Source organism: Pseudophryne corroboree, chromosome 1 (genome assembly GCF_028390025.1).
Source record: "Pseudophryne corroboree isolate aPseCor3 chromosome 1, aPseCor3.hap2, whole genome shotgun sequence".
Taxonomy (NCBI): Eukaryota; Metazoa; Chordata; class Amphibia; order Anura; family Myobatrachidae; genus Pseudophryne; species Pseudophryne corroboree.
The window spans coordinates 1,085,871,327-1,085,898,164 of NC_086444.1; the positions used below are offsets into that span (position 1 = coordinate 1,085,871,327).

A 26,838-nucleotide genomic window follows, 5' to 3' on the forward strand; every position below is an offset into this window, starting at 1 on the left:
AGGGTATTTTCACACCCTTTTCGCTCTGCTTCCATTCCTCCCCGTCTGCTTTCACTCCTTCACCTCTGCTTCCATGCTTTCTCCTCTGCTCCAACTCCTCCCCACATGCTCCCAGTCCTCCCCCTCTGCTTCCACTCATTATTTTAGTATCACCTGAATGTGATATCACCTGAATGCATTGCAATCTGCACCCTTTTGCCCAGCTTTCTCTGCCCCTGGCAGAAAAAGCTGAGCGGACCCGGCTCCAGTGATCAGCTATGTGTGTCCTATGGACACATAAGCTGATCAAAGTGTTAAAAATAATAAAAAAAAAAAGTAAAAAAATAAATAAATCATACTCTCCTGTCCAGGGAGCCGGTGTCCGCTGCTCCGGTAAGCGCTGCTGGGCGCCAGGTCCCCCATGTGCTGCGCTCTGACCCCGGTGCAGTAAAGTGACGCTGCAAAGCGGCTGCGCACTTTACAGCACTGGGGCACGCAGGATCCAAAGCCAGGCAGCCCAGCAGGAGCAGCGCGAACCGGCTCCCTGGACAGGCGAGTACCCCTGCGTGACATGGCGTGTTCCACGTCACGCAGGGGTACTCGCGACAGGGGGGTCGACCGGTAGCGGCGATGTCGGCAGGGGCGGCGCATGCGCAGCAGAACATTGGGGTATTTTTTACGAATGATGCTGCGGAGTGTCATCGCATGGACAGAGCTTGACCGCAAGCTGTGTCACTGCATGTAATAGCTGATACATCCCTGTGATGTAGTCAATTATCGCAGTGTAAGTTTGGGCGATTATATCACCTGTCATTCACATCCTGGATCGGGATGGTGATAGATAGGCCCCTAAATCTACACAATGAATGTCTCAGTGGGCGGAACCTTGGTAATGTGTGTGTGTGGGGGGCATCAACAGAGAGCGAGAGCCGGGTACAAATAGTCAGCGGCATAGAGTGCCCAGTCCTAGGGATGGTCATCAGATAGCATCCATCGTTTGCAGGGCCGGTTCAAGCCTGCTCGGCGCCCCGGGCAGGAAACGGGGCGTGGCCTAATACAGGGGGCGTGGTCAGTTACGCCCCCTGTACATTACTAGCGCCGCTTGACTGCTGAGCGGTGCGCGATGACGTCATTGCGCACCGCACAGCAAAAGGTCCTCTCCACGAAGGGAAACTAGACGCGTAGCGTCTAGTTTCCCTTCATGGAGAGGACCTTTTGCTGTGCGGTGCGCGATGACGTCATCGCGCACCGCTCAGCAAAGGTACACTCCACGAAGGGAAACTAGACGCTACGCGTCTAGTTCCCTTCACAGGAGGCAGGGACACAGCGGGCAGCGGAGGCGGACGGGGGACACAGCGGGCAGCAGTGGCGGATCTTGCCACGGTGCGGCGCCTTCCGGATGGCGCCAGCGCCCTCCGGAAGGCGGCGCCCCGGGCAAAAGTCCTGCTTGCCCGTGGCAAGATCCGCTACTGATCGTTTGATAGAAGCTTCCCAATGATATATAAATGTAAAAACCCGCGCTGAGCCTGGGATTTAAATGCTTGAGCTGCTCTGTATGTAAAGATATTTGTAAAAGAATAAACCAAAGCGCTTGTAAAAATGTAAATGAGAGCAGTGAATGGCTGTATTGTAGCCAAATTAAAACAATGTAACAATTTGTGCAATACCTGTAAATAAAAACAAACAAATGGTTCTGATGTTTACAGCCCTTTTGTAAATTTGACTGGGATCTCCAAGCGGTGCTTAATGATTGCAGGGGTTCCGTAATTTGCCGTGTAGGCAGGTCTGTGTGTGGATCGTCCCGAAACCTGACTCTCCCTATACTACCAACCTTGTTGCTGGTGACGTCCGTCTTCCTCCGGCTGGTTCCCCCGCTCTGACTTGTACTCTTCTCCGGCCGCCGCTCACTTGCGCTGTGCAGCGCTGAGTGAATGATCACAGTCCCGAACTGTCAAGCGGCTGTAACTACGGCTCCCAGAGAGTCAGCTGCACGCTGACATGAAAAGCAAATGAATGGCTAGGTTATTTGTGATAAGTCCGTTTCCCAGGGAAAGACTGCTTGGAGATCCCAGTCAAATTTACAAAAGGGCTGTAAACATCAGAACCATTTGTTTGTTTTTATTTACAGGTATTGCACAAATTGTTACATTGTTTTAATTTGGCTACAATACAGCCATTCACTGCACTCATTTACATTTTTACAAGCGCTTTGGTTTATTCTTTTACAAGAAGCTTCCCAATGCCCAGTCAATGGCTGGCTGCTTCTGTGCACCACTGGTAGTGGTGTCTGTAGCTTAGCTAGTGTGCGCATGCGCAAAGCTCTGGATGCTTCTGTGCATGCTCACAGTAAAACCATCAATGGTTATACTATTGAATGGATGCTATATGATGACTTGTAGCCAACGCATCATTGGATTCGATGTCAGAAGCCCAGCAACAATTCATCAATGCTAGATTTCCGATGTCCATCCCTACTCAGCTCCCAGTGAAGAAGACAGGAATCTCAAGGAGAGGTGAAGGTCTTCTTTAATATAACTATATAGCTCCATGCACTACAGGGATGGGGGAGAATCTGGTTTCAGGAGATTGGTCCGATGAGAAAGAGAGAGAGAGAGAGAGAGAGAGAGAGAGAGAAGGGGAGGAAAAATAAGGTGTGAAATAAAGGGAAGAGCAGGGAAGAGGAAATATAAGATCATGTAGAGAAAGCAATGAGGATGGGGCATAATTTACTCACAGACCACCATATGATTTAATAACTAAAAGTATATCTAGAGAAGGCAAAGGGGAGGGGGTTGCTGAGTCTTTGCCCCAGGTAACAGAAGGCCTGGCTTCTCCCTGGATATACGTACGCTATAAAACCCATCATGATGTATACTGTTTACTTCATTATATTGCCATTTATTTGCCCTTCTGTTGCACCAATAAAAAATAAATAAATAAATAAGGATTACATCACAAAGAAAAAGAAAGGCTAGTGAGAATTGTATCCACTATACAAAACAACAAAAGTTGTACTGTGGTCAATATTTCAAGGCAGAGGTATTGGCAAGGACAAGTCTTTAAAACCTGGGACTGCCCCTTGAAATTAGGGACAGATGGCAGATATGAAACATCCTGCTCCAGAGATGAATGTAGATACTTACATGCATGGCTAGTATGCTGCGAGGTACTAATTCTCTGTATTGTCTAATGGTAAAGTGCCATGTCTTGATTCTCATGAGATCATCAAATGTAAACTCCAGGATGAGCCGGCCTTCAGTGCATACCTGCATTGCAAATATAAACAAATACATTTTCACATTTAAAGGAGGGACAGTTAGCTTATACTTTTAAGATAAAAATGTTTTTATGTTCTATATTTGCATAAAGACATTTTCATGGGTGACAGTGGTTTTGTTTACATAAAGCAGGGACCCATAAGTGGTTTTCAGTGGTCCATTCCTCTCCCTCTCTACTTCTGTTTCCACTCCCGCTCTGCTCCTACACTTCCCCCTCTGCTTCCACACCTCCTCCTCTGCTCCTACTCCTCCCTCTGCTGCCACTCCTCCTCCTCAGCTTCCACTCTTCCGCCTCAGCTTCCACTCCTCGCCCTCTGCTTCAACTTCTCCTCCTCTGCTTCCACTCCCTCCCCCTCTGCTTAAACTCCCCCCCTCTGCTTTCACTCCTACACCTCTGCTTCCATGTCTCCTCCTCAGCTCCCACTCCTCCACCTCTGCTTCCACTCTACCACCTCTGCTTCCCCTCCTTCTCCTCTGTTTCCACTCCTCCCCCTCTGCTTCCACTTCTCCTCCTCTGCTTCCACTCTTCCACCTCTGCTTCCACTCCTTCTCCTCCCTTTCCACTCCTCCCCCTCTGCTTACACTCCCCCCCTCTGCTTTCACTCCTTCACCACTGCTTCCATGTCTCCTCCTCAGCTCCCACTCCTCCCTCTCTGCTTCCACTCTTCAACCTCTGCTTCAACTCTTCTTCTTCTGCTTCCACTCTTACGCCTCTGCTTCCACTCCTCCTCCTCTGTTTCCACTCCTCCCACTCTGCTTCCACTCCTTCCCCTCTGCTTTCACTCCTTCCCCTCTGCTTCCATGTCTCCTCCTCAGCTTCCACTCCTCCCTGTCTGCTCCCACTCCTCCCTCTCTGCTTCCACTCTTCAACCTCTGCTTCAACTCTTCTTCTTCTTCTTCTGCTTCCACTCTTCCGCCTCTGCTTCCACTCCTCCTCCTCTGTTTCCGCTCCTCCCAATCTGCTTCCAGTTGTCCTCCTCTGCTTACACTCCTTCCCCTCAGCTTTCACTCCTTCACCTCTGCTTCCATGTCTCCTCCTCAGCTCCCACTCCTCCCCGTCTGCTTCCACTCCTCCCTCTCTGCTTCCACTCTTCAACCTCTGCTTCAACTCTTCTTCTTCTGCTTCCACTCCTCCTCCTCAGCTCCCACTCCTTCACCTCTGCTTCCATGTCTCCTCCTCAGCTCCCACTCCCCCCCCTCTGCTTTCACTCCTCCCTCTCTGCTTCCATGTCTCCTCCTCAGCTCCCACTCCTCCCCCTCTGCTTTCACTCCTCCCTCTCCGCTTCCATGTCGCCTCCTCAGCTCCCACTCCTCCCTGTTTGCTCGCACTCCTCCCGCTCTGCTTCCATTCCTCCTCCTCTGCTTTCACTCCTTCACCTCTGCTTCCATGCTTTCTCCTCTGCTCCAATTCCTCCCCACATGCTCCCAGTCCTCCCCCTCTGCTTCCACTCCTCCCCCTGTAAAGAAATAACTGACAAGAAAGGAAAGCATTTCTACCTGCAGATAGGAAGGAGAGTGGTGCAGAAGGAGATGGGGATTTTTAGCACACACATAGGTGAAGGATATATTTGACAGGTGAACCAGGACAAAGAACATTTTTTGTAGATTTTATAGCGTCATTACATATTTCAGAATGGAATTCTTAAATAATGGAGTTTCTTTCTGTGCCAATAAATATTGGAACCATGTTTCTATTTAAAATCAATTATTTCAGAGAACCACATATAGTAAGAGACAAACGATCATATTACATCTATCATGCAGACCATTGCTAAAATAATCAAAATATTGATGTATAGAAAAGAACGCTTTCATTTGTACTGTTTTCTCGATTCATAAGCTTTTATCCAGTGATACCCAATTTCTAAACTGTTTCTCTTTGTTTTGCCATGCGTTTTAGTTCAGCGAGCAAAGAAAAATGAATCTGTTTACCAGTAGTAATTCAATACAATCAGAATACTAGAAAAATATGAGATCAGGTGAAATCATATTATACAAAGGAAGCATTTTTGTAGAAATACGTTATATATCTCTTCTACCTACAACTTACAGATATGCATATAATAACTGATAAACAAGTCAAAGACTAAATTAAGTCTAATTAATCTGTGTTTTGCTTAAATTATGAACATTTTTATTTTATTTGAAAAACATAATTACAATTACACTTGCTGATTTAAAGAAACAGAATTTCACATCAGGAATCAATGCAGAAGTCCATCAACTGCCCTTTTATGCTCCAATAAAATGAGTTAATTAATTTGGATAAATACTTGAGATTTTGATCATTCTCAACAAATAAATTGCTTAATTACCATTAATCCATTTTCTCATAGACACCAGGCATCAATAGTTTTCATCTAACAGGTAATCACAGTTATCAAACTTGGACAATCACATTTCCGAACAATCAACAATCTCTGCAATATTCCTGGTCACATTTGCTATAAGGATTGATCTTATTGAATATGTAGCAATCATAACAAATTAAAATCAGTGCTCAAAATGGACATAATTTAACATTTTTTTCTGTGACCTGCAGCATCAGTCATATGACCTCCATCTCTATCTCTTTCTCTCTCTCTCTGCTTTATTTGTCATTGTGTCAGGCAACTTGAAGAGATAGAAAAAATTCTCATTGACAATACCTATAATTAATATTAATAATATTAGATCGGCTAGCTTACCCAACAGGGATTAACCCTTTGAAATGGTGTTACATAGAAACATAGAATTTGACAGCAGATAAGAACCACTTGACCCATCTAGTCTGTCCTTTTTCTATCCTTTAGGTAATGTCAACCCTTTTGATCCTTAGTGCATTGTAAGGCTATTCATATGCCTATCTCACGCATGTTTAAATTTCTCTACTGTCTTAGCCTCTACCACCTCTGATGGGAGGTTATCCACTACCCTTTCTCTTACGTAATTTTTCCTTAAATTTCCTCTGAACCTACTATACCTCCTTCCAGTTTCAGTGTATGGTCTCAAGTTTTAATACTTCTCTTCCTTTGAAGAATGTTTTTGTTCTGTACTTTGTAAAAACCCTTGGTACAGTATATTTGAAAGTTTTTATCATGTCCCTATTTTCCCTTCTCTGCTCCAAACTGTACATGTTAAGATCTTTTAGTCTTTCCGGGTAAGTTTTTTTGATGTAGGTCATGCACCATTTTAGTTGCCCTTCTTTGTACGCTCTCTGATGTATTTATATCCTTCTGGAAATATGGTCTCCAGAACTGGACACAGTGGGGCAGATGTATTATGCCTGGAGAAGGCATAAAGAAGTGAAAAAGTGGTGATAATTGCAAGATGATAACGCACCAGCCAATCAGCTCCAGTATGTAAATTGACAGTTATGCGCTGATTGGCTGGTGAGTTGTCACCTTGCACTTATCACTGCTTTATTATTTCTTTATCCCTTTTTCCAGGCTTAATACATCTGCCCCAGTATTCCATATGAGGCCGTACCAATAACCTATACAGTGAATTATTACTTATTTTTTCCTGCTACTAATTCCTCCCAATATGCAACCAAGCATCTGGCTTGCCTTTTTCATTGCTTTGTTGCATTGCTTCCCTACCTTTAAATCACTTGAAATAGTAACTCCTAAATCCCTTTCCTTCTCAGTAGTTTCCATTATAGCACCCTTGATACTATATTTAGCCTTTGGGTTTTTGAGACCCACATGCAGAATTTTAAATTTTTTAGCATTAAACTGTAGTTGCCACATTCTTGATCATTCCTCAAGTCTACCTAGATCATCAATCATTTGTTTTACCCCTCCGATTGTGTCTACCCTGTTGCATATCTTTATGTAATCTACAAAAAGGCACACTATCCCTTCAATACCATTTTCAATGTCACCGACAAAGATATTAAAGAGCATTGATCCAAGAACAGATCCCTGGGATACTCCACTGGTAACATTTCCCTCCATAGAATGCACTACATGTACTACAACTGTCTGTTTCCTGACCTGCAACTAGGTTCTTATCCATTTAACTGTTTTATAATCCAATTCCACGCTTTTGAGTTTATTTTGCAGTCTGCGATGTAGGATAGTATTAAATGCCTTAGTAAAGTCTAGATATGCTACACCTATGAGCCTCCCTTGAGCAATTATTCTAGTCATGAAGTAAAAAAAAAGTCAGTGAGATTTGTTTGGCATGTTCTCACCCCAGTAAATCCATGTTGTTTGACTTCCTTAAGTAGTTTGATTTAAGATATTCCACAATTCTTTCTTTTAATAGTGTTTCCATTACTTTCCCTACTATTGATTCAAAGCTTAGTGGTCTGTAGTTTCTTGTTTCTTCCTTGCTTCCACTTTTGTGCAGTGGAACTACATTCAATCTTTTCCATTCTACATTCTACATTTTCCAACTACATTCACTCTTTTCACATTCCTCTGGAATTACACCTGTAGCTAGGGACTGGTTTAATAATTGTGTTAATGGTGCTTCCAGCACATCTTTAAGCTCTTTAGTATTCTTGGATGTATCCTTTTTTGGCCCAATTAATTTATCCACTTTCAATTTTGAGACTTATGTTACTGTATGACCTTCTCCCCTGTAAATCTACTTTCATCTAGAGATGAGCGGGTTCGGTTTCTCTGAATCCGAACCCGCCAGAACTTCATGTTTTTTTTCACGGGTCCGAGCGACTCGGATCTTCCCGCCTTGCTCGGTTAACCCGAGCGCGCCCGAACGTCATCATGACGCTGTCGGATTCTCGTGAGGCTCGGATTCTATCGCGAGACTCGGATTCTATATAAGGAGCCGCGCGTCGCCGCCATTTTCACACGTGCATTGAGATTGATAGGGAGAGGACGTGGCTGGCGTCCTCTCCATTTAGATTATAAGAGACTGAGAGAGATTTACTGGAGCTGACTAGGAGGAGTACTGTTACTGTAGAAGTGTAGAGACTGAGTGGAGAGAGTTTACTAGTGAGGACAGTGCAGTTTACTTTATAATCCGTTCTCTGCCTGAAAAAAGCGATACACAGCACACAGTGACTCAGTCACATACCATATCTGTGTGCACTGCTCAGGCTCAGGCCAGTGTGCTGCATCATCTATTATCTATATATAATATTATATATATCTGTCTGACTGCTCAGCTCACACAGCTTATAATTGTGGGGGAGACTGGGGAGCACTACTGCAGTGCCAGTTATAGGTTATAGCAGGAGCCAGGAGTACATAATATATTATATAGTGAGTGACCACCAGACACACAGTGCAGTTTATTTAATATATCCGTTCTCTGCCTGAAAAAAGCGATACACACAGTGACTCAGTCAGTCACATACCATATCTGTGTGCACTGCTCAGGCCAGTGTGCTGCATCATCTATTATCTATATATAATATTATATATATCTGTCTGACTGCTCAGCTCACACAGCTTATAATTGTGGGGGAGACTGGGGAGCACTACTGCAGTGCCAGTTATAGGTTATAGCAGGAGCCAGGAGTACATAATATATTATATAGTGAGTGACCACCAGACACACAGTGCAGTTTATTTAATATATCCGTTCTCTGCCTGAAAAAAGCGATACACACAGTGACTCAGTCAGTCACATACCATATCTGTGTGCACTGCTCAGGCTCAGGCCAGTGTGCTGCATCATCTATTATCTATATATAATATTATATATATCTGTCTGACTGCTCAGCTCACACAGCTTATAATTGTGGGGGAGACTGGGGAGCACTACTGCAGTGCCAGTTATAGGTTATAGCAGGAGCCAGGAGTACATAATATATTATATAGTGAGTGACCACCAGACACACAGTGCAGTTTATTTAATATATCCGTTCTCTGCCTGAAAAAAGCGATACACACAGTGACTCAGTCAGTCACATACCATATCTGTGTGCACTGCTCAGGCTCAGGCCAGTGTGCTGCATCATCTATATATATATTATATATCTGTCTGACTGCTCAGCTCACACAGCTTATAATTGTGGGGGAGACTGGGGAGCACTACTGCAGTGCCAGTTATAGGTTATAGCAGGAGCCAGGAGTACATATTATATTAAAATTAAACAGTGCACACTTTTGCTGCAGGAGTGCCACTGCCAGTGTGACTGACCAGTGACCTGACCACACTGACCACCAGTATAGTTAGTAGTATACTTATATTGTGATTGCCTGAAAAAGTTAAACACTCGTCGTGTGACTTCACTTGTGTGTTGTTGTTTTTTTTATTCTATAAAAATAAAACTCATTCTGCTGACAGACAGTGTCCAGCAGGTCCGTCATTATATAATATATAATATATACCTGTCCGGCTGCAGTAGTGATATATATATATTTTTTATATCATTTATCATCCAGTCGCAGCAGACACAGTACGGTAGTTCACGGCTGTGGCTACCTCTGTGTCTCTGCACTCGGCAGGCAGTCCGTCCATAATTGTAATACCACCTAACCGTGGATTTTTTTCATTCTTCTTTATACATACATAGTTACATAGACATCTTCTCTTTATCAACCAGTCTATATTAGCTGCAGACACAGTACAGTACGGTAGTTCACGGCTGTGGCTACCTCTGTGTCTGCACTCGGCAGGCAGTCCGTCCATAATTGTATACCACCTAACCGTGGTTTTTTTTCATTCTTCTTTATACATACATAGTTACATAGACATCTTCTCTTTATCAACCAGTCTATATTAGCTGCAGACACAGTACAGTACGGTAGTTCACGGCTGTGGCTACCTCTGTGTCTGCACTCGGCAGGCAGTCCGTCCATAATTGTATACCACCTAACCGTGGATTTTTTTCAGTCTTCTTTATACATACATAGTTACATAGACATCTTCTCTTTATCAACCAGTCTATATTAGCTGCAGACACAGTACAGTACGGTAGTTCACGGCTGTGGCTACCTCTGTGTCTGCAGTTGGCAGGCAGTCCATAATTGTATACTAGTATCCATCTCCATTGTTTACCTGAGGTGCCTTTTAGTTGTGCCTATTAAAATATGGAGAACAAAAATGTTGAGGTTCCAAAATTAGGGAAAGATCAAGATCCACTTCCACCTCGTGCTGAAGCTGCTGCCACTAGTCATGGCCGAGACGATGAAATGCCAGCAACGTCGTCTGCCAAGGCCGATGCCCAATGTCATAGTACAGAGCATGTCAAATCCAAAACACCAAATATCAGAAAAAAAAGGACTCCAAAACCTAAAATAAAATTGTCGGAGGAGAAGCGTAAACTTGCCAATATGCCATTTACCACACGGAGTGGCAAGGAACGGCTGAGGCCCTGGCCTATGTTCATGGCTAGTGGTTCAGCTTCACATGAGGATGGAAGCACTCAGCCTCTCGCTAGAAAAATGAAAAGACTCAAGCTGGCAAAAGCAGCACAGCAAAGAACTGTGCATTCTTCGAAATCCCAAATCCACAAGGAGAGTCCAATTGTGTCGGTTGCAATGCCTGACCTTCCCAACACTGGACGTGAAGAGCATGCGCCTTCCACCATTTGCACGCCCCCTGCAAGTGCTGGAAGGAGCACCCGCAGTCCAGTTCCTGATAGTCAGATTGAAGATGTCAGTGTTGAAGTACACCAGGATGAGGAGGATATGGGTGTTGCTGGCGCTGGGGAGGAAATTGACCAGGAGGATTCTGATGGTGAGGTGGTTTGTTTAAGTCAGGCACCCGGGGAGACACCTGTTGTCCGTGGGAGGAATATGGCCGTTGACATGCCAGGTGAAAATACCAAAAAAATCAGCTCTTCGGTGTGGAGGTATTTCACCAGAAATGCGGACAACAGGTGTCAAGCCGTGTGTTCCCTTTGTCAAGCTGTAATAAGTAGGGGTAAGGACGTTAACCACCTCGGAACATCCTCCCTTATACGTCACCTGCAGCGCATTCATAATAAGTCAGTGACAAGTTCAAAAACTTTGGGTGACAGCGGAAGCAGTCCACTGACCAGTAAATCCCTTCCTCTTGTAACCAAGCTCACGCAAACCACCCCACCAACTCCTTCAGTGTCAATTTCCTCCTTCCCCAGGAATGCCAATAGTCCTGCAGGCCATGTCACTGGCAATTCTGACGAGTCCTCTCCTGCCTGGGATTCCTCCGATGCATCCTTGCGTGTAACGCCTACTGCTGCTGGCGCTGCTGTTGTTGCCGCTGGGAGTCGATGGTCATCCCAGAGGGGAAGTCGTAAGCCCACTTGTACTACTTCCAGTAAGCAATTGACTGTTCAACAGTCCTTTGCGAGGAAGATGAAATATCACAGCAGTCATCCTACTGCAAAGCGGATAACTGAGGCCTTGGCATCCTGGGTGGTGAGAAACGTGGTTCCGGTATCCATCATTACTGCAGAGCCAACTAGAGACTTGTTGGAGGTACTGTGTCCCCGGTACCAAATACCATCTAGGTTCCATTTCTCTAGGCAGGCGATACCGAAAATGTACACAGACCTCAGAAAAAGAGTCACCAGTGTCCTAAAAAATGCAGCTGTACCCAATGTCCACTTAACCACGGACATGTGGACAAGTGGAGCAGGGCAGGGTCAGGACTATATGACTGTGACAGCCCACTGGGTAGATGTATGGACTCCCGCCGCAAGAACAGCAGCGGCGGCACCAGTAGCAGCATCTCGCAAACGCCAACTCTTTCCTACGCAGGCTACGCTTTGTATCACCGGTTTCCAGAATACGCACACAGCTGAAAACCTCTTACGGCAACTGAGGAAGATCATCGCGGAATGGCTTACCCCAATTGGACTCTCCTGTGGATTTGTGGCATCGGACAACGCCAGCAATATTGTGTGTGCATTAAATATGGGCAAATTCCAGCACGTCCCATGTTTTGCACATACCTTGAATTTGGTGGTGCAGAATTTTTTAAAAAACGACAGGGGCGTGCAAGAGATGCTGTCGGTGGCCAGAAGAATTGCGGGACACTTTCGGCGTACAGGCACCACGTACAGAAGACTGGAGCACCACCAAAAACTACTGAACCTGCCCTGCCATCATCTGAAGCAAGAAGTGGTAACGAGGTGGAATTCAACCCTCTATATGCTTCAGAGGTTGGAGGAGCAGCAAAAGGCCATTCAAGCCTATACAATTGAGCACGATATAGTAGGTGGAATGCACCTGTCTCAAGCGCAGTGGAGAATGATTTCAACGTTGTGCAAGGTTCTGATGCCCTTTGAACTTGCCACACGTGAAGTCAGTTCAGACACTGCCAGCCTGAGTCAGGTCATTCCCCTCATCAGGCTTTTGCAGAAGAAGCTGGAGGCATTGAAGAAGGAGCTAAAAGGGAGCGATTCCGCTAGGCATGTGGGACTTGTGGATGCAGCCCTTAATTCGCTTAACAAGGATTCACGGGTGGTCAATCTGTTGAAATCAGAGCACTACATTTTGGCCACCGTGCTCGGTCCTAGATTTAAAGCCTACCTTGGATCTCTCTTTCCGGCAGACACAAGTCTGCTGGGGTTGAAAGACCTGCTGGTGACAAAATTGTCAAGTCAAGCGGAACGCGACCTGTCAACATCTCCTCCTTCACATTCTCCCGCAACTGGGGGTGCGAGGAAAAGGCTCAGAATTCCGAGCCCACCCGCTGGCGGTGATGCAGGGCAGTCTGGAGCGACTGCTGATGCTGACATCTGGTCCGGACTGAAGGACCTGACAACGATTACGGACATGTCGTCTACTGTCACTGCATATGATTCTCTCAACATTGATAGAATGGTGGAGGATTATATGAGTGACCGCATCCAAGTAGGCACGTCACACAGTCCGTACTTATACTGGCAGGAAAAAGAGGCAATTTGGAGGCCCTTGCACAAACTGGCTTTATTCTACCTAAGTTGCCCTCCCACAAGTGTGTACTCCGAAAGAGTGTTTAGTGCCGCCGCTCACCTTGTCAGCAATCGGCGTACGAGGTTACATCCAGAAAATGTGGAGAAGATGATGTTCATTAAAATGAATTATAATCAATTCCTCCGCGGAGACATTGACCAGCAGCAATTGCCTCCACAAAGTACACAGGGAGCTGAGATGGTGGATTCCAGTGGGGACGAATTGATAATCTGTGAGGAGGGGGATGTACACGGTGATATATCGGAGGGTGAAGATGAGGTGGACATCCTGCCTCTGTAGAGCCAGTTTCTGCAAGGAGAGATTAATTGCTTCTTTTTTGGGGGGGGTCCAAACCAACCCGTCATATCAGTCACAGTCGTGTGGCAGACCCTGTCACTGAAATGATGGGTTGGTTAAAGTGTGCATGTCCTGTTTTGTTTATACAACATAAGGGTGGGTGGGAGGGCCCAAGGACAATTCCATCTTGCACCTCTTTTTTCTTTTCTTTTTCTTTGCATCATGTGCTGATTGGGGAGGGTTTTTTGGAAGGGACATCCTGCGTGACACTGCAGTGCCACTCCTAGATGGGCCCGGTGTTTGTGTCGGCCACTAGGGTCGCTAATCTTACTCACACAGTCAGCTACCTCATTGCGCCTCTTTTTTTCTTTGCGTCATGTGCTGTTTGGGGAGGGTTTTTTGGAAGGGACATCCTGCGTGACACTGCAGTGCCACTCCTAGATGGGCCCGGTGTTTGTGTCGGCCACTAGGGTCGCTAATCTTACTCACACAGCTACCTCATTGCGCCTCTTTTTTTCTTTGCGTCATGTGCTGTTTGGGGAGGGTTTTTTGGAAGGGCCATCCTGCGTGACACTGCAGTGCCACTCCTAGATGGGCCCGGTGTTTGTGTCGGCCACTAGGGTCGCTAATCTTACTCACACAGCTACCTCATTGCGCCTCTTTTTTTCTTTGCGTCATGTGCTGTTTGGGGAGGGTTTTTTGGAAGGGACATCCTGCGTGACACTGCAGTGCCACTCCTAGATGGGCCCGGTGTTTGTGTCGGCCACTAGGGTCGCTTATCTTACTCACACAGCGACCTCGGTGCAAATTTTAGGACTAAAAATAATATTGTGAGGTGTGAGGTATTCAGAATAGACTGAAAATGAGTGTAAATTATGGTTTTTGAGGTTAATAATACTTTGGGATCAAAATGACCCCCAAATTCTATGATTTAAGCTGTTTTTTAGTGTTTTTTGAAAAAAACACCCGAATCCAAAACACACCCGAATCCGACAAAAAAAATTCGGTGAGGTTTTGCCAAAACGCGTTCGAACCCAAAACACGGCCGCGGAACCGAACCCAAAACCAAAACACAAAACCCGAAAAATTTCAGGCGCTCATCTCTACTTTCATCTAGCTTATTTCTTTGAGTTTCCTTGCAACTTAACTGAGGCCCTTTCCGCTCTACTTCAGTCATGAATACTGGAAAAAAAAATATTTAGATGATCTGCAATTGCCTTTTCTTCCTCCATCAAATTCTCACTCTCTATCTTAAGTCTTATTATTCCTCCAATTGATTTTCTCCTTTCACTTATATATTTAAAAAAAAGTTTGCGCCCCATATCTACTGACACCTCTTTGTCATTATTATTTTGAGTCTACTTATATTTTCTAAAGGCCATCTTTTTTGCTTTCACAATAGTTGATATCTCTTTTGTGAACCACACTGGCATCCTTTTCTTGGTGCTTTTCCCAACCTGTTTGATACAAAGATCTGTTGCTTTTAGAAATACACTTTTTAGTTTTTCCCACCTCTCCTGCACTCCTTTCAAGTTCCTCCAATCCACCAATTAATCACTTAAACATCTCCCCATTTTTGCAAAGTCAGCTTGTGAAAGGAGTTGGTCCCTGTCTTTACACTAAACACTACTGCTTTATGGTCACTGGGTCCTAGGTTCTCCGCCACATATATGTCTGATATCCTGTCACCATTTGTGAGTATTACATCTAATATTGTGTCTTTGCGAGGGTGCTCCTTCACCAATTGCCTGAGGGATGCTCCCTGTAAGGAATTTAGAAGCTTGCCACTTGTAGTTGAACTTGCAAAAGACCCCTCAAAATTTACATCAGGTAGATTAAAGTCTCCCATGATTATGACCTCTCCGTTTAAAGCATTTTTGTGATATCTAGCAATAGCTTCCTTTCCAATTCCTGCCCCTGGCCTGGCCTATAGATCACCCCATTGTGAATAGTGTTTTTCTCCCTCCTTTCTATGGTCACCCAAATGCCCTCAGTTTTTCTTTAATATTTTGTATTAAAGTAGCATTTATGCTTTTTTTCCCACATACATTGCTACCCCTCCACAGATTCTTCCCATTCTGTCCTTCCTAAATAAATTGTATCCTGGTATAGCAATGTCCCTATCATTTCTCTTATTGCACCATGAGACTGTAATAGCCACAATATACAAATCATACCTTTTTAGTATCTCAATTAGCTCTGGAATTTTGTCTCCTAAGCTCCTAGCACTTGCACACATAGCTTTAAAAATGTTGTTTGTGCAGGCGTGGCCACGGCAGCTAAGGAGTAAGGTGCGGATCTTGGGAGCTCCCCGAATACAGCCATCCTTTCACACATCCTGACCCCTCTGGTGTCCCTACCCGGGCTGAATACCTCCCTCACACTGCTGGGCACCGGCGGGCATCCTTTTCTGCGGTCTCCGGGACTCGTGGGACGGCGTCGGCTGACTTCCGGCCCTGCGGCCTGTGCCTCCTCCGGATCCCCGGCCTCAATTTCGGCGCCCTCGGCCGCGGGACGCCCGGAGCTCGGGCGGTGGGCTGCCGCTGCTGACAAGCACCCCGGGACGACTGGGAGGTGGAAGCTGCCTCTCCTATCCCTGACAGGCTGCGGCCCGGAGCCCCGATACCCGGAGGAGAAGAAGAAGCAGGTACTCCTAGGGAAGGGGAAGGGACACTGCGGCCATTTTGGGAGAAGTTATACAGACGGCCCCACTGCTCTGGGCTGACATCCACGCTTGGAAAGGCTGCATTCATCTGATGTGCCCTGTGAACTGTCTCTGCACACTGGGTCCTTACTGCATGCTGACCTCTCCTATTCTTACTCTCCTAATGACTATGCTAATATCCACCTGAGATTGGAGACAAAGTCAGCTATTTCCACTGCACAGCCCTTCCATTCTACCACACAGGAGTTGCATATAGATTGGAACTGACTACACTGCTGTACTGCACTAATATCCTACAGTGTACTGCACACCAATATCCTACTTTTGCCTCCCGGAATTTACTACAGGATATTCCCGTCCGTACTGTTACTTTTACACGAGCCTGTGCTACTTATCCATTGATACTCTGACCTACAGACCGGACACGGTTGGTGCCCGCCACTGATTATACGCAACCTTGCTGCAGCCGCCTTCTAATTACAATCCTATACTGTAGCCCTACTGTGGGGCGAGTGTGACTGCTCCTGTCCAACATGGTTAAGGGCGGCCAGAGTGCGGCCGCGGCCAAACTAGAAAGATTTACCAGACAACCCAATCTCAGGGTAACACCGGCTCCTTCTCATGGAGCCTCTCCAACACACTCGACCTCCCCTCCCGAGTCTGCGGTCAATTCCCCGGAGGCAGCGGAGGCGCCGTCTATTCAACAAGTGCTGGAGGCTATAGCTGGCAGTGAACAGCGTCTCTCCGATAAGATGGAGAAGGTGCAGTGCGATCTCTCCTTGCTCCGCCAAGATGTTCAACGTATCCGAGAGCGAGTGGGTGAGGCGGAGACACGGGTCTCCAATCTGGAAGATTTGTGTGGCCCCCTGAAGCAGTCCGTATCCACGGTGACCCAGCAGGTTTCCTCCCTTCAGACCAAGCTTCTGGACATGGAGGGACGGCTGCGCAGGAACAACGTCAGATTTGTAGGCCTGCCTGAAAAAGAAGAGGGTTCGCAGCCGGAGGACTTCCTCGAATCCTGGCTTAAGGAGATGTATGGCGCTGAGTCCTTTACGGCCCATTTCACGGTGGAGCGAGCACATAGGATACCATCTCGGCCGCTACCTCCTGGTGCCCCTCCTCGCACCTTCATCGCTAAATTCCTGCACTATAAGGACCGTGACTCGGTTCTCCGCTTGGGTCGCACGAAGGGCCCGTTGGTCCGCAATGGAGTCAAGGTATCGGCCTTCCCGGACTTTGCCGCAGACGTCCAGAAGGACCGAGACCAGTTTATGCCCATTAAACGGCGTCTGCGAGACCTCAACATTTCATACTCCATGCTGTTTCCCTCAAGGCTCCGGGTTGTGGCGGATGGGGAGACCAAGTTTTTTAATTCCCCTAGAGAGGCGGCCCAATGGTTGGACAGATTTGCGCCGGGTGCTCGGCAACTGGCTCCGGACTGATCTCCTGCGTTGAAGAGCCTGGGGCCTGGTCTACCGGAGGCAACGATCACAGTTCGGGGAGCCCCCCTCCTTTGCATTGGTGGCTCAAGACTTTTACGTCCAAGTGGTGTTGGTTAGAAAGGGTTAGAGGTTCAGTTGAGAATCTAGGCCTTCCTAGCGCTTGGTAGTTTGGGTTGATTGTTCGGGATATAAGTATGCCGGAGTTTGGAATGGTGTACGGGGAGGGAATGGTTAGTTGGGAAGCTGCTAGTTGCGCCTCCTTTTGCTGTTTTCGGTTTTCTTTCTTTAGTTTGTTATTTTTCTTATTTAAGTATTTTCTGAGGCAAGGATGTTTCATATTTCAGATGCAATGGCTTACAACGCGGGGCTCATATACGTCATGTGTTGCTGGTGTTAATAATGCTGATTCTCAAGATGTATTTTGGGGGAGGTCCATCCGGGAGGTACATAGAGCTTACATGGGATCATGATTAATCTAAAATTTCTGGCATGGAATGTTCGAGGTCTGAATAACAAAATCAAACGATCTTTGATTCTGAATATGATTAAGAAATATGACCCGGATATTGCATGCCTCAGTGAGACCCACTTGGAGGGACATAGGTTACTGTCCTTACGACGGGCCTGGGTGGGCTGGGCTTACCATGCCTCTCACTCCTCCTTTTCTAGGGGTGTCTCCGTCCTGATTAAAAAGACAGTGCAATTTGAGTTGTTATCGATTAAAACTGACCCGTATGGAAGATTTGTATTTATAGAGTGTAAGCTGAGCTCCCAGCCCTATTAAATTTTAGCGGTGTATGTCCCCCCTCCTTTCTCATATGCTGTGCTACAGCAAGCTGCTTCTTTCATAGCTCCTTCCCCTACCACCCCAGTGATTTGCTTGGGCGATTTTAATAACGTCCTGGATTTGTCTTTGGACCGATGGCACTCCCCACAGGCTGCGCTGGCGGGTGGTGGTCCTACCAAGTTTGCTGATTTTTTGAATAGTTTGCAGTGGGTAGATGTGTGGCGGCTTCGTCACCCTGCGGTCCGTCAGTTCTCCTGTTTTTCCAGCACTCATGGCTCCTTCTCCAGGATTGACCTGATGTTGGTGTCCCCCGCCCTCGTCCCTGGGATTACTGACGTCCACTACGAGGCTCGAGGGGTCTCTGACCACTCCCCTCTGTTGATGACTCTTGCTGTGGAAAGCCAGAGGGGGCACTCTTATTGGAAACTGCACCCCTCTTGGCTGACCCAGCTGGGGGACTGCGGTGATTTGGAGATTCAGTGGGAGGGTTACTTTAGCGACAATGTAGGGTCTGCCCCGGGTACAGTAGTCTGGGATTCATTCAAGGCGTTCTTGAGAGGTTCATATATTGGACGTATAGCGGCTCATAAAATGTCCTCTAGGGAGAGAGAACAGGCCCTTGAAAGGGACGCTAGGGACCTAGAGTCCCAATATTTGTCCGACGGCGCCCCCGCGACAAAGACACGCTGGCTGGTGGCTCAGTCGGCTTGGTTGGCCCACCTGTCTGATAAAAACTCTCGATCCCTCCTTTTTAAAGCTACTAATATTTATATGCAGGCTGATAGGACGGGGGCCTCCTGGCCCGTCTTATACATTACGATCGTCTTGGGACTACGATCACCCAAATGTCCGGTGCGGATGGCTCTTTTGTTGACACCACACCGGACATTGCGCTGTTATTCCGATCTTATTTCTCTGAGGTTTATAACTCACAATTGACATGCTCTACTTCAGATCTTTCATATTACTTGGGGGGTGTTCCGCTGCCCGCACTCTCCTCTGAAGCCGGTGAGCTGCTGGAGGCGCCTTTGACGCTCGAAGAGGTGACTGCGGCCATTGCTATGTCCCCTAATGGCAAGGCTCCGGGTTGTGACGGAATTCCCTCCGAGGTATACAAAAATCATGTTGATTTTTTTGGGCCCAGGCTTCATGCCCTATACTTAGATATATTTGCCAATAACGAACTCCCCCCCTCCATGTCAGAGGCAGTTATAATAGTGATCCCAAAGCCCGGTAAGGACCCTAGATCTCCAGACTCCTATAGGCCGATATCCCTGATTCCTACCGATGCTAAGATCCTGGCAAAGATATTGGCAGTACGGCTTAACACAGTGATCACCTCCCTCATTCACCCGGACCAGACTGGCTTCATGCCAGGAAAGTCCACGTCTATCAATTTACGTAGACTGTATACCATTTTACAACTCCCACATGACTCCCCTTCTGTCTCGGCTGTGGTCTCGTTAGACGCGGCCAAGGCCTTTGACAGCATTGAATGGGCTTATTTATGGGAGGTGATGGCTTGTATGGGCTTTGGACCCAATTTTATAAGATGGATTAAATTACTGTATCAACATCCGAGTGCCAGGATCTTGGTGAACGGTTATGTATCCCCCTCTTTTCAATTGACCCGTGGTACTAGACAGGGCTGCCCCCTGTCCCCAATGCTGTTTGCCTTGGCCATCGAGCCCCTGGCCTGCTTGATAAGATCGCACCCAGATATTGTGGGAATTTGTACAGGTTCACGTGAGGATAGAATAGCTCTTTATGCCGATGACATGTTGTTGTTTTTGCAGGATTACACCAAGTCAATGCCCATTCTGCTGCGTGTGATAGAGAACTTTGGAGATCATTCGGGTCTTAGAATTAACTGGCCTAAATCATACATTATGCCAGTCATAGGCCCCCCTCCTACTGTTTCCAAAATCCCCCTGCCATTATGTTGGACGGTACAATTTAAGTACCTCGGAATCCAAATAACTAACGACCCTTCTGATTTTGTCCCTCTGAATCTGGACCCGACCATGCAGTGGGTCACGGACAAATCCAAGACTTGGTGTAAGCTTCCACTGACGGTGTCTGGCAGGGTTAATCTCATTAAAATGATTATACTGCCCAAACTCTTATACATTATTCTCCAGTCCCCGGTATATATTTATCCAATATTCTTTAGGAAATTGAATAGCGTTCTGTCCTCACTGATATGGGCTAATAAACGACCTAGGATACAGCTAAATACCCTTACCAGACAGTGATCTGACGGCGGCCTGGCTCTGCCTAACTTTCAGATGTATTACTTCGCTGCTCAACTGACTCATATCACTGTATGGGCACAAAACTCTGGGGCTGACTCTTTGCATTGTGAGTTTATGCGTTGTTACTTTCCCCACCTCTCTCCTATGCAGGTGCTACTGAGTGGGAGCATAGCTAGGTTTCTTCCCCCTATCATTTTCCAGGCCTTAAAGATATGGCGGGCCCTGAGAGACCTCTTAAGGTACGATGGCCTGGACCCAGATACCCCCTTATGGTACTCTGACTGGCTCCCTGAATTGCATGCACTTGAGGGGCGGGAGGTATGGGCCCCTAGATCGGTGATTTTTATCTCTCAACTTTACCTAGATAATGTACTTAAATCCTTTCAACAACTGAGAGATGAGTTTGGCCTACCCAATTCTTACTTCTTCAGATATCTCCAGCTTCGTCACGCCCTCCAGTTCCAATTTGCTGAATCCCCCCCACGAATCCTCCCATTCCCCATCAAGACCTTTGTGGCTACTTTGGGTCGGGCTAAGATGGTCTCCCTTGCGTATGGATATCTTCTTACCAAGCTCCATACGGACCCTTTGACACGTCTCCGTGGAAAGTGGGAGGAGGATTTGGGTCTAATAACTGAGGAGGACTGGGTCCTTGCTCTGGAATACCCTGCCAAGGTTACCAAATCCCTCAGATATCAGCAGATTCAATTCTTCATTTTACACAGAACATATATGACTCCAGCTAGGCTAGCTACTTTTGGGACGGGCAGATCTGGCCTTTGTCCTAAGTGTGGGGGGGGCGGTGGGAACATTCTGGCATCTAGTGTGGGACTGCCCGAGGTTGAAGGTGTTCTGGTTGGGGGTCAGGTCAATTCTGGAGAGTACGGGTGTGCCTGGCGGACTGCTTACCCCACAATTCTGTATTTTGGGGATGGGATGCTCTACTTCTGTGTCTGTTTCAATGGGTCTCTGTGCTCTCAGTATATGTGCCTTGGCTAAGGTTTGCATTGCAAGGATGTGGATGGCCCCTAAAGCCCCGTTAATATCTGCACTTAAGACCTTAATTAACGACACAATAATTAAGGAAAGATACGTTTATATGAAACAAAACGCATCAGCCAAGTTTGAAAAGGTTTGGTCTCCTTGGCTGGACTCCCCCCATTCTCACCTGGTTCCCCAAATATAGTGGGCACTGAAGTGCTAACATATCAATAACTTACTATTACTGATGTATACTGAGATGTTTGGCGGTTGGGCCCTACGTGTTCGCGTGTTCGCCTGCTTATATGTATGACTAATGTGGTCCTGAATCGGATGGCTCCTTCTCACTCTGCTTCTGTTTTTTTTTTTTTTTTCTTTGTTTGTTATTTTTCTTACTGTTTAGTTTACGGGTGTAAATATAAAAGTTAATGGAGACTAATATAGTTGGCTACGGATTTTGCAGACCCTAATGGTCCGAACAATAGGAAATCCTTGTATATTCCCTCTTGAAATTGACCTGATATTTCATTGCTGTAAGCTTCGCTCAAAATGTGGCTCTGATTCAAGACAATTGGATGTATTGTTTGTGTTATGATGATGCTCTGCAATGTCTGTACCTTATTCTCCAGACTACTGAATAAAAATTACTTTATTAAAAAATAAAATAAGAATTTACTTACCGATAATTCTATTTCTCGTAGTCCGTAGTGGATGCTGGGACTCCGTCAGGACCATGGGGAATAGCGGCTCCGCAGGAGACAGGGCACAAAAGTAAAAGCTTTAGGATCAGGTGGTGTGCACTGGCTCCTCCCCCTATGACCCTCCTCCAAGCCTCAGTTAGGATACTGTGCCCGGACGAGCGTACACAATAAGGAAGGATTTTGAATCCCGGGTAAGACTCATACCAGCCACACCAATCACACTGTACAACCTGTGATCTGAACCCAGTTAACAGCATGATAACAGCGGAGCCTCTGAAAAGATGGCTCACAACAATAATAACCCGATTTTTGTAACAATACTATGTACAAGTATTGCAGACAATCCGCACTTGGGATGGGCGCCCAGCATCCACTACGGACTACGAGAAATAGAATTATCGGTAAGTAAATTCTTATTTTCTCTGACGTCCTAGTGGATGCTGGGACTCCGTCAGGACCATGGGGATTATACCAAAGCTCCCAAACGGGCGGGAGAGTGCGGATGACTCTGCAGCACCGAATGAGAGAACTCCAGGTCCTCCTCAGCCAGGGTATCAAATTTGTAGAATTTTGCAAACGTGTTTGCCCCTGACCAAGTAGCAGCTCGGCAAAGTTGTAAAGCCGAGACCCCTCGGGCAGCCGCCCAAGATGAGCCCACCTTCCTTTTGAAATGGGCATTAACATATTTTGGCTGTGGCAGACCTGCCACAGAATGTGCAAGCTGAATTGTACTACACATCCAACTAGCAATCGTCTGCTTAGAAGCAAGAGCACCCAGTTTGTTGGGTGCATACAGGATAACAGCAAGTCAGTTTTCCTGACTCCAGCCGTCCTGGAAACCTATATTTCCAGGGCCCTGACAACATCTAGCAACTTGGAGTCCTCCAAGTCCCTAGTAGCCGCAGGTACCACAATAAGCTGGTTCAGGCGAAACGCTGACACCACCTTAGGGAGAAACTGGGGACGAGTCCTCAGCTCTGCCCTGTCCGAATGGACAATCAGATATGGGCTTTTGTGAGACAAAGCCGCCAATTCTGACACTCGCCTGGCCGAAGCCAGGGCCAACAGCATGGTCACTTTTCATGTGAGATATTTCAAATCCACAGATTTGAGCGGTTTAAAATGTGATTTGAGGAATCCCAGAACTACGTTGAGATCCCACAGTGCCACTGGAGGCACAAAAGGGGGTTGTATATGCAGTACTCCCTTGACAAACTTCTGGACTTCAGGAACTGAAGCCAATTCTTTCTGGAAGAAAATCGACAGGGCCGAAATTTGAACCTTAATGGACCCCAATTTGAGGCCCATAGACACTCCTGTTTGCAAGAAATGCAGGAATCGACCGAGTTGAAATTTCTTCGTGGGGCCTTCCTGGCCTCCCACCACGCAACACATCCTCGCCACATGTGGTGATAATGTTGTGCGGTCAGCTCCTTCCTGGCTTTGACCAGGGTAGGAATGACCTCCTCCGGAATGCCTTTTTCCCCTGGGATCCGGCGTTCCACCGCCATGCCGTCAAACGCAGCCGCGGTAAGTCTTGGAACAGACACGGTACCTGCTGAAGCAAGTCCCCTCTTTGCGGCAGAGGCCATGAGTCCTCTGTGAGCATTTCTTGAAGTTCCGGGTACCAAGTCCTTCTTGGCCAATCCGGAGCCACGAGTATAGTTCTTACTCCTCTACGTCTTATAATTCTCAGTACCTTGGGTATGAGAAGCAGAGGAGTGAACACATACACCGACTGGTACACCCACGGTGTTACCAGAACGTCCACAGCTATTGCCTGAGGGTCTCTTGACCTGGCGCAATACCTGTCCAGTTTTTTGTTCAGGCGGGACGCCATCATGTCCACCTTTGGTCTTTCCCAACGGTTCACAATCATGTGGAAGACTTCCCGATGAAGTCCCCACTCTCCCGGGTGGAGGTCGTGCCTGCTGAGGAAGTCTGCTTCCTAGTTGTCCACTCCCGGAATGAACACTGCTGACAGTGCTATCACATGATTATCCGCCCAGCGAAGAATCCTTGCAGTTTCTGCCATTGCCCTCCTGCTTCTTGTGCCGCCCTGTCTGTTTACGTGGGCGACTGCCGTGATGTTGTCCCACTGGATCAATACCGGCTGACCTTGAAGCAGAAGTCTTGCTAAGCTTAGAGCATTGTAAATTGCCCTTAGCTCCAGTATATTTATGTGGAGAGAAGTCTCCAGACTTGATCACACTCCCTGGAAATTTTTTCCCTGTGTGACTGCTCCCCAGCCTCTCAGGCTGGCATCCGTGGTCACCAGGACCCAGTCCTGAATGCCGAATCTGCGGCCCTTTAGTAGATGAGCACTCTGCAGCCACCGCAGAAGAAACACCCTTGTCCTTGGAGACAGGGTTATCCGCTGATGCATCTGAAGATGCGCTCTGGACCATTTCTCCAGCAGATCCCACTGAAAAGTTATTGCGTGAAATCTGCCGAATGGAATCGCTTCGTAAGAAGCCACCATTTTTCCCAGGACCCTTGTGCAATGATGCACTGACACTTTTCCTGGTTTTAGGAGGTTCCTGACTAGCTCGGGTAACTCCCTGGCTTTCTTCTCCGGGAGAAACACCCTTTTCTGGACTGTGTCCAGAATCATCCCTAGGAACAGCATACGTGTCGTCGGAAACAGCTGCGGTTTTGGAATATTTAGAATCCACCCGTGCTGTCGTAGAACTACTTGAGATAGTGCTACTCCGACCTCCAACTGTTCTCTGGACCTTGCCCTTATCAGGAGATCGTCCATTTTCTTTGAAGAAGAATCATCATTTCGGCCATTACCTTGGTAAGGACCCGGGGTGCCGCGGACAATCCAACCGGCAGCGTCTGAAACTGATAGTGACAGTTCTGTACCACGAACCTGAGGTACCCTTGGTGAGAAGGGCAAATTGGGACATGGAGGTAAGCATCCCTGATGTCCCGGGACACCATATAGTCCCCTTCTTCCTGGTTCGCTATCACTGCTCTGAGTGACTCCATCTTGATTTGAACCTTTGTATGTAAGTGTTCAAATATTTCAGATTTAGAATAGGTCTCACCGAGCCGTCTGGCTTCAGTACCACAATATAGTGTGGAATAATACCCCTTTCCTTGTTGTAGGAGGGGTGCTTTGATTATCACCTGCTGGGAATACAGCTTGTGAATTGTTTCCAATACTGCCTCCCTGTCGGAGGGAGACGTTGGTAAAGCAGACTTCAGGAACCTGCGAGCGGGAGACGTCTCGAATTTCCAATCTGTACCCCTGGGATACTACTGCGTGCTGAAACTCTTGAGACGACCCCCCACCGCACCTGAGTCCACTTGTACGGCCCCAGCGTCATGCTGAGGACTTGGCAGAAGCGGTGGAGGGCTTCTGTTCCTGGGAATGAGCTGCCTGCTGCAGTCTTCTTCCCTTTCCTCTATCCCTGGGCAGATATGACTGGCCTTTTGCCCGCTTGCCCTTATGGGGACTTAGGCTGAAAAGACGGTGTCTTTTTCTCCTTTATACGGCAATACTTCCATGTGCCGTTTGGAATCTGCATCACCTGACCACTGTCGTGTCCATAACCATCTTCTGGCAGATATGGACATCGCACTTACTCTTGATGCCAGAGTGCAAATATCCCTCTGTGCATCTCGCATATATAGAAATGCATCCTTTAAATGCTCTATAGTCAATAAAATACTGTCCCTGTCAAGGGTATCAATATTTTCAGTCAGGGAATCCGACCAAGCCACCCCAGCGCTGCACATCCAGGCTGAGGCGATCGCTGGTCGCAGTATAACACCAGTATGTGTGTATATACTTTTTAGGATATTTTCCAGCCTCCTATCAGCTGGCTCCTTGAGGGCGGCCCTATCTGGAGACGGTACCGCCACTTTGATAAGCGTGTGAGCGCCTTATCCACCCTAAGGGGTGTTTCCCAACGCGCCCTAACTTCTGGCGGGAAAGGGTATACCGCCAATAATTTTCTATCGGGGGAAACCCACGCATCATCACACACTTCATATAATTTATCTGATTCAGGAAAAACTACAGGTAGTTTTTTCACACTCCACATAATACCCTTTTTTATGGTACTTGTAGTATCAGAAATATGTAACACCTCCTTCATTGCCCTTAACATGTAACGTGTGGCCCTAATGGAAAATACGTTTGTTTCTTCACCGTCGACACTGGTGTCAGTGTCCGTGTCTGTGTCGACCGACTGAGGTAAATGGGCGTTTTAAAGCCCCTGACGGTGTTTGAGACGCCTGGACAGGTACTAATTTGTTTGCCGGCCGTCTCATGTCGTCAACCGACCTTGCAGCGTGTTGACATTATCACGTAATTCCTTAAATAAGCCATCCATTCCGGTGTCGACTCCCTAGAGAGTGACATCACCATTACAGGCAATTGCTCCGCCTCCTCACCAACATCGTCCTCATACATGTCGACACACACGTACCGACACACACAGCACACACACAGGGAATGCTCTGATAGAGGACAGGACCCCACTAGCCCTTTGGGGAGACAGAGGGAGAGTTTGCCAGCACACACCAAAACGCTATAATTATACAGGGACAACCTTTATATAAGTGTTTTCCCTTATAGCATCTTAATATATAATCATATCGCCAAATAAGTGCCCCCCC

General features: G+C 47.0%; 1 protein-coding gene across 5 annotated transcripts in view; it reads right to left on the bottom strand.

The window, feature by feature from the left end:
* LDB2 (LIM domain binding 2) overlaps positions 1–26,838 on the bottom strand; it is a 540,533-nt gene that overhangs the window by 55,861 nt on the left and 457,834 nt on the right. For all 5 annotated transcript variants that reach the window (XM_063921234.1, XM_063921243.1, XM_063921225.1 and 2 more), the window contains exon 4: positions 3,123–3,245. In XM_063921234.1, the coding sequence (XP_063777304.1) occupies positions 3,123–3,245 (123 nt within the window). The remainder of the gene's footprint in view (positions 1–3,122; positions 3,246–26,838) is intronic.